We start from the raw sequence: 18362 nt of genomic DNA, 5'->3' as shown, positions 1-18362 counted from the left end.
GTGACTGGCAGACGGGTGAGATACGCGCCGCACACGACGGACCGTCCGCTCACGTTGAAAGCTGGGCCAAAACGCAGACAGCACCATCAACCACATCTGTAACGAGTGAAGAAGCAGAATGAGGACGAAGCTTGAGCCACGACACACGCGCCCTCGGAATAAACCCACACCCACGTGGAAACGAGCACACACACACACACACGCACACACACACACACCGATAGAGAAAAAAAAAAGGTAAGCGACAAACAAAAGACGTGGCAGGGAACGGGGCGGGGCGAGCAAGCGAGAGAGAAAGAGGGACAGGGGGGGAGGGTGAGAGATACACACCCTGTGTACATCACAGAGGAAAACACACAAAAAAATCAGAAGAAACAGAAGAGAAGACAGGGGAGGGGGTAGGGAGCAGCGGGCGTTGTGAGAAGAAAAATAACGTATTGGCAAGTAAGAATAGGCTGTCACACACACACACACACACACACACACACACTTGGTAGGGAAGCGAACCGGCGATTAGGGAAAAAGGGGGCGAGAGCTTCTGAGAAATGAAATCCCTTATAAGCAACAGCACTACCAGCAGAAGTTGTTGAGCATGCAGCGTCGTCACATAGACACACGTGTGAAAGAAAAAACAAACAGAGGAAACAGTTGGCTAATGCTGTCTCTTCATGACCGAAGAGGAGGGGAGAGGAGGGAGGGGGGGGGGAGAGGAGGGGAGAGGAGGGAGGGGGGGGGGATAGAAGCGAGCAGCTGCATTGCGCCTTTGCGTGTGCATGTGAGAGCACCTAGAGGAACAAGGGGGGGGGAGGAGACAAAATAGGGAAGACGAAGAAAGCCAAGCCCACGCATTGCATAGGTGTGTGTGTGTGTGTTTGGGGGGGGGGACTTGTCTGTGTTTATGCATACTTTACGCCGCATACAAGTGTTGCTGCGTGTGCGCACAGGCCTGTATGTGAGTGCGCTTGCATCTCTATGCGCAACCCACACACACGCACAAGGATAGGTGCAGTTATTCTTGTGCTCGTCTATGTGTGTATCTGTGTCCGTGCCTGTGTGTGTATGTGTGTGTGTGAAGGTCCAAGTGTATCGACAACATCACCACACACACACACACACGTACACTAGCACACATACATGCATGCCTCCATGACGCTGGCGCACCAGCACAGATTTGTGTTATTAATGATGAGAACTACCCTCCATGAGAAACAAGCAAAAACAAACGAAGAGAGTACGCGGTACAGAAAAAGGAGAGAAGTGGCCGGAAAAAAAAGAGGGAAAAGAGAGGGAGGAAACACGCACACGCACGAAAAGGACGTCGTAGGAGCCCCCCACCCACCCCACCCCAACAACAAAAAAATAAACGAGCAAAAGCAGCGACGAACAGAAATACCTTCTCACATGCTTGGGTAGAGAAAAAAGAGGGGGAGGGGAGGGGGCTGACGTAGTTAACCGCCTTCCTCTAGTTCGCGAGTCTCATCTCCTCGCCTTTGCCCTCCCCTCTCTCTTACGCTGTATTTAGTTGTTGGCCGGTCGGGCAAGCTCTCTCTCTCTATCCCGTGTCGGTGTGCACTGACGCACATAGATGGCAGAAGTGAAAGACAGAAGTGATGACAGACCACACGCGAAGAGAAACAGCAACAACAAAAAGAGCAACGCAGCCAACAGAGAAGCAGAAGTGAAAACATCAAAGCTGTTCTAATTGACGAGGCACTTGGCCTTCTCTCTCTCTCTCTCGTTTTTTTTTTGTTAGAAAAAGCGAGTGCAACGTGGCAGCGGCGTTTCCCCTACAAACATCGCCCCAACCGCCCAGCAAGACGCATCCGCACAAGCGAGGAGCACACACACACACACACAAAAAAAAACCCGAAAAACAAACGGGGGAACGGACGAAGAAGAAGACGAGAACAACAAAAAAAAAGAAAAGACGAGCCAACGCGGCAAAAATAACGACAACAAGGAGCGAACAAGGAAAGAGCGGCGAGGCAAAAATAAGCAGTGAAGGACTGGAGACCGAGAAGGGACGCAGAGAGCGAGGAGAGGAATCCGAACAAAAACGGAAGAGAAAGGGGGGGGGGGGAGGCTGGACGACAAACCGCAAAGGCCGTGTCCGTCTGTGAATGTCTCTCTCTCTCTGTGTGCGTGTGTGTACGTGCGTTCAGTTTTTTGTCTGCGTTCTGCTTTCTGTCGGGTTCTGATTGCATTTTTGTGTGTCTTCTCCATGTGCACTCGTGCATACTCCATCGTCGGCCTACATGCTTCTTTTTTTTATTGTCCGGGTGCTTCTTGGGCGCGCTCTCTCACCGCATACGAAGGGGAGGGGGGGGGGAGAGAGCGTGTGCAGGAGGACGGCCAGCGCGTCCCACACAGCGCACACAAGATAAAAGAGCACGCCATAAAGATGTGGACGGGCAGAGAGAGAGAGAGAGCAAAAGAAGAGCGGCACCAGCGCGACGACCAAGATAGAGTCAAAAAATATATATATATATTTACCAAAGCAGCACAGAAGGTAAGAAGTGACAGAGCACGTATGGTGTGAACCAGAACCAAAAAAAAACACAAATACCGGGTGGAACTATAAGAAAGGGAGACGCCTCTATCGGTCAGCCGTTGTGGGATGCGTGTGGGGTGCGGGGCTCAGCACAATCAGACGCGTGTGCTCACACTACCGCTCTTTGCCACGCACACTGTAGACGAGGCAAGCGCCCGGTTGTTCTGGTCTGCATCTTCAACACAAACACACACACGCACGCACACGCGCATGCCCATACCTGAACATTTACCCACGCACAGCGAGCGGGTAAGCGAGAAAGACGACAGGCCCATTCTGAATCCGAGGAAGGGAGGGAGGGAGGGAGGGAGAAAAGCAAACGACAGGCGAAGCGTTTAGCATGTGAGAAGATAGCGATAACACCACCACCAAACAAACAAACAAAAAGGGATCTCCAGATAGTAATGACAGAACAGAAGGAAAACGAAAGAAAAAAAAAGACACACACACACACACACGGTACACACGGCAGCGGCAGCGGCAGCAGCAGCGAGGTTTGAAACAAGACAGAGTACAATGACACAAAGAAGGAGTGTCGAAGCAGTGAAACAGCAAAGAGGAGGAGAGAGGAGGGAGGAGGGAGGAGGGAGGAGGAAGCGAAAAGTTGTTTCTCTGTTACCGTGTGCATGCGGGGGGGGGTGTCTTCTCTTTTGTCGTTGGCGAGCGGACGAGAAACGGTGACGCAGGCTTGCAAAGGCGCACAGGCACACGCACACGCACACGCATACGCACATAGCGCGCACAGGCACACGCTAAGGGCAGGATGGAGAAGAGCAGACTATAAACACGCACAAAAAAAACACGTACAGGCAGTTCATCGGGTATGCAGACTTGCGCGCGTGTGTGCTCGAGATGTGGAGAGTTCCCTTTGTCGGAGGCCGTACCTTGTCGATTCTCTCGTTTTCTTGTCGCTGGGAAGGTTATGAAGGCGCGCAGCAGACAAGGAAGTCGGCGGGAAATAATAGTAAAACGACAGCGATCATGATGATTGATGTATAAGGAAGGGTGTGTGAAGAAGGTAGGGAGGGGAGTAAGAAGAGAAAAATGTAACTTTCAAGCTAAGTAGTCAAAAGTGCGCACGACAAGCGAAGATCGAGAGGGAAGGAGGGAGGGAGGAAGGAAGGAGGTAAAGACAGAAGAAAAGTCGGCGGCGTGGCGAGTGGAGAAAAGGAGAGGGCAAACGGAACAAACAAAACCAACGGGGGTGGAGAAGGGAGGGGAGAGAAAAAAGGAGGGGGGGAGCATGAACATCTAATCCTGTTGGCCTCCCTCTCCGCCTCCTCCCGCCTTCCCCTCCATTCCTCGCCCTCGGCAGGCGAATAGCCAAAATAGACGCGGGAGAAGAAGAACGGTGGGGGCCGAGAAGAGGAAGAGAGGCGGCATAGGGAAACGGTGCAGAGCGGCGACAGAGAGTATACGGAGAGATACGTCACAACGAAAACCAAATCCCGCATGAACCACGTGAGTCTCACATCGATAGAAGAAACGACAAGAACAGGAAGCAAGCGTGCGGGTGAAGAAAGGAGGAAGAAGTATCAGCAAGTGTGGGAGAGGGGAAGGAGGAGGAGGCACAGGCGGAGATAGAGACACACACACAGAAAGAAAATAAAGCGAGACCACCAACAAAAAGGATCACAGAGAGAGAAGGGGAGAGACGAGAAGAGAGAGTGCCCAGTAACATCCTTTACAGGATATCAAAGTACGCGAAAGGCAGAAAAGGGGGAGGGAAGATGATGGGCCGAGAAACGAGAAAGCACGAGGGAATAGACACACTCACAAACACGTACACAGAGATGAGAGATGGACGACAGTAGGACGCAAAACGCCAAAGCCGGGCATGAAAACAAACAAAAAGGAGAAGCGAGGCCGACAAAAATACAAGCAAGGTGCAGAGCAGAGGGAAGACATGGAGGAAGGGAAGAGAACAAACAAAAAAGATGGAAAGGAGGGAAGGCAACAGCAAGGTGTTCGAGGCGTGAGACGCAGAGGTCGATGAGGGACATACCGCAAAAATCCTCGACTGCGCTGGCGCAAGTGGTGCGTCGCCGATGGCATGAGGTGCTGGTGCTTAGTAGATCGCGCTGGTTGACTGCATCTGCTGTGCAGACGACGCCAACACCATGTACATAACATCACCCGCACCCTGCACCATCGTGCGACCGTTCGGGACGGCCACCAACATAGCCGGTTGCGTGTGCGTTGCATTCTGCACTGGAGCACTGGGGTTTGTCAGCACGTAGGTCGGGGTCAAGGCTGTGGTGGCGGGGTACAGGGGGTTAAACGACGGCTGCTGAGACGGCACCACGTGCACGGAGTAGTTGATGGGCGTCACGTTCGACGACGACGTGCGCGTCGAGCCGGAGGACTCAGTAAAGGTGCCGCTCACAGCCGAAGCGGCCTCTGTGAGAGGGGCACTGGCGGCAGAGCGGGCACGACGAACCTGGATCTTGTTGCCGCCCACTACGTGACCAATCATCTCCGACCGCGCCACTGCCGCGTCGTCGGTGCGCTGGAACAGCACAAAGCCGTAGCCCTTGCAGTGATGCGTTCCCTTGTGGCACATGACCTTGGCAGAAACGATGGGGCCAAAGCGCTTGAACAGCTCGTGCAGGTCGGCGTCCGTAAACCACTCGGGCAAAGACGCAACGTACAAGTTGCTGTCATAGGCACGCGCAGCGGGGTCGCTTGCCTGCACCGACATGTTGAGCGAGTCGCTCTTCATCGGCGACACATTCTCACTGTAGTCGCTTAACGGCACGCTCTGGGGAACGGTCTGCAGCGACCCGGACATGACGCGTGGTGCCGGTGCCTGCAAGGCGCTCGCCATCAAGTCCGACTCGGTGCCGGCTGTGACGCCGAAGGGCGTGAAGAGGGCAGGGGCAGGGCTACGCTCAGGAGCAGTAGGAAGGCAGTCGAAGCCCCAGTCAGCGTTGTTGCCGGCAAGAATGTCGAAGTTCAGTGTCATCGTTACGTAAAAGACAAAGAGTGGAAGCTGGAGATGTGAGCGCAAGCAGAGACGGTGTCGTCAAGCGCAAGTCTCACGTGCACACGAGGCGACGTATAAGCACAGCGAGGTAGATAAGAACAAAAAAAAACAGAAGGTGGGAGTTCCGATTCGCACGGGAACAATGGTGAGCGAAAAGCAGAGTGTGAGAAGTGCGGAAGCGGTCGAGCAGGAGAGAGACGGAGAGAAAACACGTGCTGACGCCGCGTGTTTCGGAACTTTTGTTTTTCTGCTACTTGATGAGTATATTTTCTCCGCGCGTGTTCCTGATGGAGCGAACACCTGTGCTTGACCAGTGTGTGGGCTTGCAGCAGCGTGTGAGGGAGACTGACGACAGAGCTGCGGGAGAAGGAGCAGTGAAAAGGTTGTCGCGGGGTGAAAAGAGAAGCACAGAAAGACAAAAACTGTTATGCTTTGTGTAGGGCGGATATGGTGAACGACATCTGTCACGGTGCGCAGCGAGACGAAGATTGTGTGTGTGGGGGGGAGGGCGTGCGTTTGCCAGTAATAGCAGAGGAGACGGGGAAGGCAACAGATCGGCGAAGGATGAGGGGAGGGGAGGGCATGTTAGCGATGAGCGCGAAGAGGAATAGATAAATCATTGCGCCTTGTCAGCTGACCCTCCCGCTGCGAGACTTTTTGTTCAGTAGCTTCGGTGGAAGAGCAAGCAATCCGCTTTTGTGGCGCGTGTTTCGACTGCCATCGTTGTCATGACACACGTGGAGCGTGGATATGAGCGCGCCTTTGCGATAAAGGGCGCTCGCTCTTGTCAAGGCTCTTATTTTGTTGTGTTTTGTCTTCTGCGAAGACAATGGGCGAGTCGTAAGGCAAATTGCGCGCCTGTGGCGTGATGATAGACATGGCAACAGACACGAGTCAGTGAAAATTACACTCGAGCACTTCTATAAAAGGGAAGTGATAAGAGAACCCAACACGGAAGGAGGTAGACAGTAAAACCCAAGACAAAAGGAAGGGCCCTTAAAAAAGAGGGAGAGCGAGGGGAGAGGTACTGCGTCGGAAATAATAATTCTCTCTATTTGTTGTCCTCCTTTCCTTGTAAACAGAGAGCCACAAAGCATCTTTTCGCGTTTCTATTGGTTGTTTGTTTGTGGCATACGGCCGCACGGTAACTCTGCGCGTGTGTCGGTTCGAATGTGAGTTATCGGAGGTGCCTACGCGTGAAGGGAGCCCTGCCAGCGACACGCAAAGACTATCATTTGAAACAGCAGAAAAAGTGGATAGCGTGGAGAGGGGTCGCAAACCCAAGCACTACACTGACATACAGGCACACACATATACATACGCACGTATGAGGGAGGAAGAAAAGACAGACAGACCAAGAGGGAGAGGGAAAGGGAGAGGAGGGAGAGGCAGTGAGCAGCCATGACAGCAACACATTGGTTTCTACATGCGGCATCTGCTGGCCTGCACGCTTCGCTTGCTCGGACACACATCGTTTGCAGCAAGGTTCGAGTGCTCGTGCGTGAGTTTCTCGACTCCTTTTCCCCTTTTCCTATATCACCTTCGCATCATCCCACTCCTTTATTCCCACTTTGCTGTCGTCTGTTCTCTCTTTTTCCCCGCTCTTTCAGCACAAGAAGAAGATATACTTGCCGTCGTGCGCTCTGCGTCTTGTCGGTTTCAAGCAAAAACATACACATGCACCTGCACATGACCCGATGCGTACACAGGAAAGTGCTCCTCGGCACTTCGTTTTGTTCCGACGAGCAGAAGCTTTAATCAACAGCGTTTCTCCTCCCCGTCCCCTTTCCACAGCTTTGGGAGGGTGTGTCGATTTCGCTTGCGCCACGCGTGTGTGTGTGTGTGCCGCGTGTGTTTTTCTTTTGTCTTTCCCTGTAATCCCAGAAGGGAGCGAGTCGGAAAGAAAGAGGGAGAGAGAGAGAGAGAGGGAGCCAAGGCCACACGAGGGACACGGCGCCATACAAAAAAAGGAAGAGGCCGAGAAAAGACTCCTGCGAAACACACACTCACACCAAGGACGCCGTCACAGGCTGCGTCTTCTCATGGTTTCTTCTTTGCTTCTAGCTCCGTCTCTTGTTGCCCAGAGGGGGGGGGGAGCTCTTTCTTCTTCGATGGCTCCGCTGTCTTTCCCAGGCCACTTTTAGCGTCTGGTTTTGTCGCGGTCATTTCCCGCGTACACTCGTAGATTAGCATACATGAGGGAGAGTTGTAGAAAGGGATGCAATGTGCAATGGAAGCACCTGCATGACGGTGGAATAAGGGACGCTATGGGCACACGTACCCTTGTATACTCTTCTTCTCTCCCCCTAAACCTTCCTTTCCCTCTCTGATGCACACCACGACTTTCTCTCTCTCTCTCAGCGCACGCGCTTCCCTAACCACCGCATCAGCTCTTCGCTGGAGTTGACAGCAAAGGCGGTTGTGCTGGAATGCAGTGCGGCCGACGAGAAAGGTGCTGTGCGAAGAGGGGGCAAGGCGGGGAGTGCGGGAGACGAGAAAGAATGAGATATAACGGGAAACAGGCAGGAAAAAGAGCCCCCCCCCCCACACACACAAACACACCACCACCACCACCCCTCCGCCTCCTCAACAAAAAGTACGGCGGAAAGAAGTAACTGAAACGGAAGCAAGGTAGACGAGAGACTTTTCCCTCCTTCCTTGTTTGATGCGAGCCCTTCGTTGGGTTCGTTTGGCTGCCGGTCCATTACGTGGTATGGCGCAACAGCAGCACTCCGTACGTCGTGACGTGGGAGAAGAGGGGTATGGCAAACAAGGCGACTCCGTAACAACACCGGCGGACACGCACACCAAACAAAAAGCAAAGCGGAAGATAGACAGGCGGGGACAGAGAACAGAGTCAACAGACAAGCAAAATGAGATGGGTAAAATCAGTCCCCAGTGAGGGAAAGAAGGAAAGGTAAAAATGCGACATTCACGTTCGTGGGTCCTTTTATTCTGTTTGTGTGTGTGTGTGTGTGTGTGCGTGTGTGTTTGTTGTTTGGAGGCGGCAACTAGCCATTCGAAGAGAAAGCGAGACCAAGATGAAAACCACCCATGTCAGTGCACAGAGCTGGCGCGAGAGAAAGAGACAGGCACGAAAAGACAGAAAACAGAGAGGTAGAAGAGTTGGGGGTGGGTGGGTGGAGGAAGGGGGGTTGAGAACACAGAACACGCGCCAAGGTGACGAAGCACTTTACAGGAGGTGGAGAAGAGCGAACCTGGATAGCTGCTTTCTGTGCAAAACACAGAAGGCTGCACGCCGCCCCAAGGAAAGAAGAAAAGCAAGTGAATGATAACTGGTCGGACGGTGATGGGCCATGGTGCCTCCTGTTCTCCACGATGGTGATTTCATCGGCATAGGCGTCTGTGTACGTGGGCGGGCGCGGTGTGTCTTGCGGTGTATTGGCAAGGACGGCATGAAAAGGTACACTCCTGTACCGGCCAGTGTTCTTGCTTTGGGCTTTCATCCCTCCCTCCCTCACACACACACACACACACACACACACGTGGACATAGACATCGACATGCGCAGGCACCACGACCACCACAAAAGAAATCAGCTCTCCTGCTCGAAGGCCGCCCCCACCCCACACCCTGGAAGAAGGAAATGAGCCCCAACAACATAACGGGAAAGCAGGAAGGCCACCAGAGACGACAGCGGGAGCAGCGCAAGAAGGAGGCATCATCAGCAGAGTCCAACTAGAAACGGAAGAACTAGCAATAAGTGTTTAAGAAACAACAAAAGGGAAAGGCGGGTAATAGGAGCCGGGCACGTACGCTGAAGTTTTCAAGAATCTCTTTGAGAGGCTACGCTAACGGCCTTCAGCGTCTCCATCTTATCTTTCACTCACTCACTCACTCACTCACTGGTGGTGCTGCTACTGCAAGGCGTTCGCACTTTGTTCGTGAATAGCACTTCATTCATAAGTACATAAATCAATAAATATATATATATACTTTATGTCACGGGCCAGCATACAGGCGCGAGGACATCGTAGGTGTCACTTCGCTTGTCGAACGCAAGTAAGAGAGCGAGGCGTGCTCTCCAAACGCGGCGGTGCTGTGCCTCACACCGAGCATTCAACTATATGCCAGCTTCCAGTACTATGAGCTGAACCACAGACACATAGAAATAGATGCATAGTGATGATGGGAGCAAGTAGGGTAGCAGCATCACACGCCACTTGAAACAAGAAAGAGAGCACATCGAAAAGATCTAGAAAGACGGACAACAGAAAATGACACCTTGAGGAGAGCACAAGAGGAAAAGGCAACATGTACTGAAAACAGAAGGCCACGGATGGGGGGGGTATCTGTGCCTGTGTGTATGGGGGGAAGGGGGAGGAGGAGGGAGGTGAGCAGGTAGGCGGGCGAGCGAGCGAGTGTGTATTGGCGTCCAGTGCGAGGTGTGTGAGCACAGTTCACGCAGACGCATGCGTGCCACTCAGTCCCAGGAATGATACCAAAGAGAGCCGAAGCTGTCCGCCCTTCGCCATTTGAGAGTGCGTTAGGTCGTACTCCCAAATGACGGAGTGTATGTCGGACACGCTTCAACAGAGTGCACGGACACGCACGTGCTTCTCACTACCTTGCTACGCCTTGGGTCCGTGCACGCACGCACACAGACACACGAAGGGAAGGAGAACACAGAAAGACAGAGCAAGAAAAAAGTACGAGTGAAAGACGTAATGTGGTGGGGTGAGGCAGACGGACTTTGGGCGAGCAGAACACACACATACACACACACACGCACGCACGAGTGATGTACATTTCGAAGTGCGTTTGCGGGGAAGTCGACAGAGACGGAAGAAAGACCAGGTGAGGTGGCGCGTGATTTCGAATCAAAGGTAGAAAGGAAGAGAGAACGGCACGCACCGGAAACACCTGATGCAGGTTCGGCACCGAATAGAAAGAGGAGTGAGAAGCTAGAGAGAGAGTTGTAAAATCAGCACAGCGAGGGCGACAAAGTGGGGAAAAAGAAAGGCGAAATGAGAGGAGAGTTGGCGGAGGTACCAATATGCGTCGGGTCGACGCTGCGAACGGGGGTTACTTTTTAACAGCCACGAACAAACACGAACACATGTATACACACTGTAGGTGCGGTGGCTATTATTTGTGCTGTCATTTCCCATCTCTGAACAGATGCGAAACATGCAAGAGTACAAACAAAAGGAGATGAGGGGGGACGGGTGAGGCCTCACAGAAACGGAAATCGCGGCGCAAGCACGGCCCCTGATCGATCGCACTTCCGACATGGACACAATTTCCCTTTGTTGAAAAAAAGTGCCTGCGTATATACAGGGAGGTGCTGTGTCAGCGACGGAGGAGATTCGATGCATACATACGCATGTCCGTGAGGTCGGTGCCGGTGAATGTCGTCTTCTTGTCCTTCTTCGTTGCAAAAAAAAAAAACTAAAAAAAAAACGAAGCAAAGATGAGGCAATCGCAGTGAAACAAAATTGGGTTGAGCGTAGATGAAGTCGAAAACTATACAAAAGGAGAACGAGACAAGAGAGGCACGTTTCTTCTCTCTCCCCTCCGTAGTCGCCACTTTTCCCACTTTACGGTGTGTAAAGGAAGAGAGAGCGCCGCGGCCCTTTACTTGACACAGCGATGCCGCAAGGGCTGCAAGAGAGCGTGGATAGAGCGAGAGAAACAAAAACAGAAACCAGAACGAGGCGAGGACACAAAACAGAAGATGAATACGCCGCCAGAGATAGAGATAACAGCGACACAAAAGAAGGTAAGACGGGGCGGGGAGGAGGGACGAAAGGAGAGGTCCGATAGACTTAATACCATGAGAAAAAAAGTGTGAGAGAGAGAGACAGACAGGCAGACAGACAGAGAGACAGAGACAGAGCAACAACTTGATCGACAGCCACCGCACACGCCAAACGCAACGGCGCCAAACGACAAAAAAGAAAAACATAGAAAGAGAACCAACACAGGCGGGGTTGCATTCCATGAAAGCGGGCAAAGAAAGAAGAAACAGAGATAGGTACATGCGCGTGTCTTCTTGCTCAGCACAGATGAGGCTGGGGTAGAGAAAAAACGTGGTGAGACGCGAAAGCGAGGAAGAGTTCGCGGGCATAAGTGGGGGTCGCAGAAACCGGATATACATTAGAGACTGTCGCTCATGAACAGAGAGGCTGTAGTGAGGGTGGTGAGGGAGAGGGGTGGGGGCAAGCGAGTCGCAGAGTCACCAAACCTATACGAACACGCGCCTATACACACGAGGGGAGAAAGCAGCGAAATGCTGGAAGGAAGGCGCGCGGGGAGCAGGAAGGGAGGGAACGAGGAGGCCGCCGATTGTGTATGAAGGTAGGTATGGGTATGTCTGCCGGCGCGGGTGTGTGGTTGGGTGTACTTTCTTCTTGCTTCACCCCTGTACATCACCCACCGTTCATCGACAATCCCTTTGAAAACTGTGGAAAGACACTGCATTTGCGTGGGGGCCGGGTGCCTTACAGGAAAAGAAGGGCGAGGGGGGGGAGCGCACGTACATGGCGTTCTTCACCACCGTCCGCGCGCGCAGCGGCGACGCCAACGATTCAAGTTAGGTTTTCGGCAAAGTGAAACCAGCGAAGGGAGCAAGGCAAAAGAGAAACTAAGGAGGCCTCCCTTTCATGCAGCTGTTTCTGTGACTCATCCACTTATCCTTTAGAAACTCAAAAAGCAGTGCGGGCAGTGACACTGATAGCAACGTGCACAGAGCTCAGCTGGCAAAGCCACATGCAAAGGGAATGACCGGGAGAGCGGCAATATATGCGGGTGCGAGTAAAACAAACATGGCTTCAAATGCGTTAAGGCGTGCGTGGCACCCCGAGTGATGCATGTGGTCGATGCCTGAAATCGCGCCAGACACATGCACGAGCATCTGAATAAAGACGATGCGTGCGACCGTCTGCTTGGCCCGCTCGTACGCATTAATCCCATGCTCTTCTTCCCATTGTTCGTGCTGCAAAACAACGTTCTCTCATTCCTCGTTGCGAGAATGCACACTGGCTCAACACCACAACTCGGTGATCTGCTGTTAACCTTTGTGTCTTGCGGGACCCCCGGTGCTTTGACAAGCAGGAGGGGGCGAGAAAAGAGGAAGCGCAAAGGGAAAAGTCACGCAAAAAAATGCACGGCAGATAAAATCAACGAAACACGGATGCACATACACGAGCTGAGAGATGAGGAGCACGTGAGCAAGAGAGAGCACGCACAATAGCGCACCCATCTCTACAGTAGGATGGTGTGATAAGCACGAAAAAAAAAGGCCGCAGCCCACGGAGACGACATGACAAAAAAAAAGCAGAGAAGTGACAGTGTGGGGAGAGAGAGAGAGAGAGAGAAAGAGCTGCAGAAGGTCGGTTCACGTGCGAAGTCAGACAATATAAGGAGACGCAAAGCAGAAGACGCAAGAAGGAGGCCAAAGAAGAGAGGAACGCTCCTTCACAGAAACAAAACCGGCACAAACGAAAAACAAAAGCGAGAGGATCGAACATGCAAAAGCGAGCGAGCGCAGCAATGAGAAGTGGAAGAAACACGCACACGCACAAGGGCAAAAGGAGCACAGCAGCAGCAGCAGCAACGAAAAGTTCACGGAAGAAGCAGACAGAGGGCACGCACCAAGAGGAAAGGAAAAGAGTGAGGCAGAAATGTGGTGCGCCACAGCCAAAACAAACAAACAAACACACCGCGTAGGGGAAATGAAGAAAGCAGCCGGAGAAAAAGGCACACGAGCACACAGACACAGAAAGAGAATCATCGACCACAATGTACGCTTGTTATGTGTGCTCTTGAAGAGATCGATCCGCCACATTCAAGTGAAGCACACGGGCACAAGTACGGGAACAGATAATCGACTTCCTTCGGTGCATGGGTAGCTTTTACTGCAAGAGAGAGAAAGATTGAGGGGATGGAGGCAAAAAGAAGAAAACACGGGTGGCGGAGGAGGGGGGGGGGGAGAAGTAGGGGAAAAAACAGACAACTGCATACTAGCATCGCACTGTACAAATAACTGTGGTAGGAGAGCAAATGCGTGAAGGAGATAAACGTTACACCGGCGTTTCTCACTTGCTGTTTGGGGGGAGGGGAAGGGTCGACGTCGAGGTGCGTAACCTAAGATCAAGCGCTTACTGGGGAGGGGGGGGGCAATAGGGAAGAAGATAATTCTTACACGCTTTCCTCGTGCCCTCCATAACGGAACCTCCCCTCATCCTCCTCTCACGTTTTTCCCCCTCTTCCCGGTGTCTCGCATCAGCCTCAGACGCACTGCTGCAACGCTTACTTCTTGTGGTAAAACTCGTTGCCTGAGCTTGGCAAGAACAAAAAAAAGTGTATTGCTTCAACAACGAAACGACAAACAAACGAGGCGAACATTTTTTTCAGAGAACGAACACTAAGAGAGACCAACAAGACACAGACACAAACACACAAAAAAGCACACGCGCGTGGAGAGACACACCAGGGAGAAGACGGCGGAAGGAGAGAACACGAAAAAAAAAACAACGTGAACTTGCGTACCGAATGATCTGTCGTGCCTTTCTTTCCATTTCTTCGTTTCGGCGTGTCTTCGATGTGGGCTGACGTTTGCATTCCGTTATCGAAACGGGGCAACAACTGAGAGAAAGGGAGGAGGAGGAGGGGGGCCGAACAAACAGCCTTTGCACGAATGCGAGGCGTTGAAGGAAAAGTCGGATGACTTGAACGCATACACGCACGTATCCGATTCAGTGGGAGACACCGTGTCTCTTGTCATTGCCTTTCACTAGGGACGGTTTGATCTGAAAGGGGCGGGAGCTCTTTTTCTTCAGCGTATCCACTCAGCCATATAGCAGAAGTCAAACTCCACTATACTTCCCCCGCCCCGTCACAAGCCCGATCGCGTGATGTGAAGCAGCCGTAGGCACGCGTTGCGGCGATGCCTCGATTGTCACCTGAGCACGGCCCCTGCTTCACACGCTACCCGCGATCCGCTCTCACGGTTACCTCACAGAAGCACCTCCCATCACGCCGGCCGCCATCTCGGGCATACCCCCTCGGGGTGGAACTCAGGCTCCCGTCACTAGGAGGGAGTGAGGGCCAGCGAGATGCGTTCCAGTCATGCTGGCACTGCGCCCATCATATAAATGATAGGAACGTGTTCGCTGCTGCAGGTCGCTGCTGACAGTGTCACCACCAGAGGTGGCTCGCCATTGGCACGAAGAGAGTGGGAGGCGATACTGCTCGACTCCACCACAACGTGGGATGCTGGGGCCTGAGACACGGCGCACGTAGGCGTCCCCCCTTGTCATTACCAGGGTGAACGGAGAGACATGAGAGAAACGCGATGCAACCTGGAATGAGAGCGTAAAACCGAGGGGACAATGAAAGCGGAAAAGGGCACGAGGACGAGAGAAGGCATCCACGCATAGAACAGCAGTAAGAGACGGTGGAGGCGAAACCAAAGTAGGAGACAAAGGGAGTGAAGTTAAGACAAAAAAAGGGAGTATGGAGAAAGGGAAGGGAAGGGTGGGGTGGGGGGCGAAACTAAGGATCAAAATGACACAAGCGAGCAGTAACCGGCATCAAAAACGCAGCAAAAATAAGATCTAGAAAACACCAAGACAGGAACTGTGAATCAAAGATGCGTATCTTTTTGTTTTATTCTCGAGTTGGATGCCTTTTTTTTGTGATTATCTCGTTGTATTTTTTTTTTCAGTTCCGTTTTTCGCGTGTGTGTATGTTCCGTCGACAAAGGAGAGGCATACGCTACGTGTGCTCGCTTCTTTTAGAGACAAACGGGGCGGCCCATCCCTCGTCCTCTCACTCTCGAGCACACTATTCGCCACACATCTACAAGTAGTAGAGAATCAGTGAGAGGAGAGAGAAGTCTCAGTTTTCACTCGTAACGTCATTTACTTCTTGGCTCGTCCCTTTATTTTCCGCTCTTCTCGCTACGAGACACGCCCACCCACATGCCCACACACACACACACACACACACACACACACACGCACGCACACATACACTCATGTAAACACATAAATCTCTGTTCACACAAAGGGGCCCAACAGAAGGAGGAGAAAAAAAACGATGACGAGGGAAGAGGAAAAGGCAGAGAAGATGGAACACGTGTGTTCATTTGCCTCTGATCAACTGAGCAGAGTGTTAGAGAGGCAGAGTCAAAGCTTGTGCCAGCACCGGGAAAAAAAACAACGAAATGAAAGGTAGAGTACAAACGCCAAGGAGACAAACAAAACAGAGTCGACATCTATCGTTTCCTTCGACTGCTTTCATACCCCGCCTCTCATAGATGATAGCGGTCGGCATGATGATGGCGATTGTTGTTGTACATGGATGCGAGTCTCCGTATGTGTGCGTATGCTCTACCGTTATTTACCGTTGCTTGAGAGCAAGAAACGACGAAACACAAAGTGAGAAGCGGATTGCGCAGAAAAGGAGTACAGCTCCTCGGTACATGCCTCCGCACATGCGTTGTGCGATGAGCCCATGCTTCGAGGCAGTTGCCAAGATACACATCCCCCAAACCTCGTACTGCTATAAGGTTACCGGGTGGGAGCACACCCTTATTTCGTGATACTTTGTGGAGTGCCGTGGGCGTCCCTCCGTGTGCCCTTTTGCACTTTGAAGGCAAAGGGACCACACAAGGCACTCAGTTTATACAGGGTGCCTCTCCACACACGCACACACACACACACAAAAGTAAATGGCAAAACTGACGCGTGTGCGGATATGCGGAGGGGGAAGGGAGGGTCGAGCCACGGGACTGTGGGGTACTGAGCGAGGAGATGGAGCTGGAAACGAAAAAGAACAAAGCCAGCCTGACGCAGATAAACGGGTCCTTTCCCGCACCTGCGCGCAACGGATTCACGCCATCGCTTCAAAGCTCGAATCAGTGGATGATGATTAAGCGACTTCCCTCCTCCTTTACAGCGGCACGGTATGCAATTCGATTTTGCCCGTGTGTTTCCTTTCTCTCGCGTGGACTGAGCTCGTGCGTGACTACATGGAAAACTGGTTAGGTTGGACGAGATGCTGTCCGTTGGGGAGAAGCACCACGTAGACAGGCTGCTGCTGCTGCACAGCTTGCATAGACACCTGATGTGGCTGCACGTGCGAAAAGTAGGTGGCACTGATGCCACCATTCTGCTCCTGAAGCACATGGGAATTCATTATGGCACCATAACTTGGATTAATCGATACGGGGGTCGGATTCTGGCTTTGATAGGCCCTTGGCGCAACGATCGCATACGGAGAGGTTGACGGCTGTGCTGCGTACAGGCTGGTGGCGGCCTGCGGAAGAGCTGTCGAGCACATGACATGCTGCGCGGGGGCATCTGGGATTGTGCACTGCAAAACACACGTGGTGCTGTTGGTCTGCGTGGACGGCGTGCTGCGGGGGCAAACGGGTGTGTGCAACACTTTACTAAACGTCATGGACGCATCGGCGTTGGCGCGACGCACTTGGATCCGCGAGCCATCCACAACACGGCCATGCAGGCCTTCGATTGCTTTTTCGGCGCTGCTAACCTCACGGAACATGACAAAGCCGTAGCCCTTCGACGCATGTGACTTTTTGGCGCGCATGATACGTGCGGAAACGATACGTCCGTAAGGGGAAAAGAGGTCCTGAAGCTGCTGGTCGTCAAAACTAAGCGGCAGGCTGGCGACGTACACATTTCGACTCTGCTTCAACGTGTCTTCATTGACAGACTGCGCGGCGGGCCGCGGGTGCATCATTGGAGTGTGAAAATCGGCTGCTGCGGAATGGCGCACTTGGGTGCTATGGGGAAGAGATGGAGGGGGCGGGCGAGAACAAAGGGAAACAGAATGATATATATATATATGTATGTATGTATATATATATATATGTATGTATGTATATATATATATATGCTTGCTTGGTAAACTGTGTGTATCACAGAAAAAAAACGTGAGCAAGAAATAAGCAAGGGACTAAGGGGAGCAAGCAGATGAACGCAGAGAAAAAAGACCAGTTAATGCGATCTGCGTAACGTGCGTGAGAAGCAATGGGCGAGAGAAGGGGAGAGAGGGGAGGAGGGGGTTTGCGGTGTAAGAAACAAACCAAGGAAGGAAGCACACACAATTGAGCCAGAGGCGAAGTGAGGGTAAGAAAACGACAAAAAAAAACGCGTCAAACACAGCACGAAAAAAGTCACACCCACACGCACACAAGCACACCCACAAAGGGAAGGAGGAGGGGGGAGGGGGTAGCCGAAAAAAGTGGGGGATAAGTTCGTGAGGGCACAGAACTATTACATGAGACCTGGAGAGAGAAAACCAAAGGGACTTGCAAGTGCAGAGGGTAAGAACGAGAGAGTGTGCGGAAAGACAGATCGAAAGCGTATCTCAACACACCCACAAACACACGGAGAAAACTGGCGCGCGGGAGAAACGGGAAGGGGGTAGGGGGTGCGAAAGAAAACACTGAAGGCAGCAGGTACGTAAGTGTGAGCTAGATACCAGAGGAAGAGGGTTACAAGAGCGAAAGCATCGACAGAGGAGGGGGAGAGACGCATGGAGACGAGTGCAATGCAGCGGAGAGGAACAGAAAGAGAAGGCACGGGCGTATATGTGTGTGTGCGTGTGTGTATGTGTGCTTGTGCGACTGCTTCCACAGCACCTGATCGCGGGGACCTTGTTAGGTCTCCCAGAGCTGCAGATAGAGGGCTGCGAATACGCACGGCACGGCAAAGAGCCGGAGGGAGCGGCGTGGTAGCTGCTGTACAGAAGCAAGGAGCAGTGCAGTCACAACATCCCTTCGCGGCTATTCCAGAGGTTAAGCAAGGGGGTAGTGTGATGCCCCCTTCT

The 18362-nt window shown here is 52.5% G+C and overlaps 2 protein-coding genes across 2 annotated transcripts; both read right to left on the bottom strand.

Annotated features, from left to right (window-relative positions):
- Nucleotides 1-4619: 4619 nt before the first annotated feature.
- On the bottom strand, nt 4620-5516 carry LMJF_09_0090 (RNA-binding protein 5-like protein; the record flags this gene model as incomplete). Its single annotated transcript, XM_001681120.1, has 1 exon — nt 4620-5516. The coding sequence occupies one exon, from the start codon at nt 5514-5516 to the stop codon at nt 4620-4622; it is 897 nt and encodes a 298-aa protein (XP_001681172.1).
- An 11016-nt stretch (nt 5517-16532) lies between these two features.
- Nucleotides 16533-17270, bottom strand: LMJF_09_0080 (RNA-binding protein 5-like protein; the record flags this gene model as incomplete). The annotated part of the gene is made up of 1 exon (XM_001681119.1): nt 16533-17270. One exon carries the CDS (start codon nt 17268-17270, stop codon nt 16533-16535), a length of 738 nt encoding a protein of 245 aa, XP_001681171.1.
- Nucleotides 17271-18362: the final 1092 nt, after the last annotated feature.

This window comes from Leishmania major, chromosome 9 (assembly GCF_000002725.2).
Source record: "Leishmania major strain Friedlin complete genome, chromosome 9".
Classification (NCBI taxonomy): Eukaryota; Euglenozoa; class Kinetoplastea; order Trypanosomatida; family Trypanosomatidae; genus Leishmania; species Leishmania major.
Note: the sequence above shows the minus strand (reverse complement) of the source record. Positions and strands in the feature narration are given on the sequence as shown.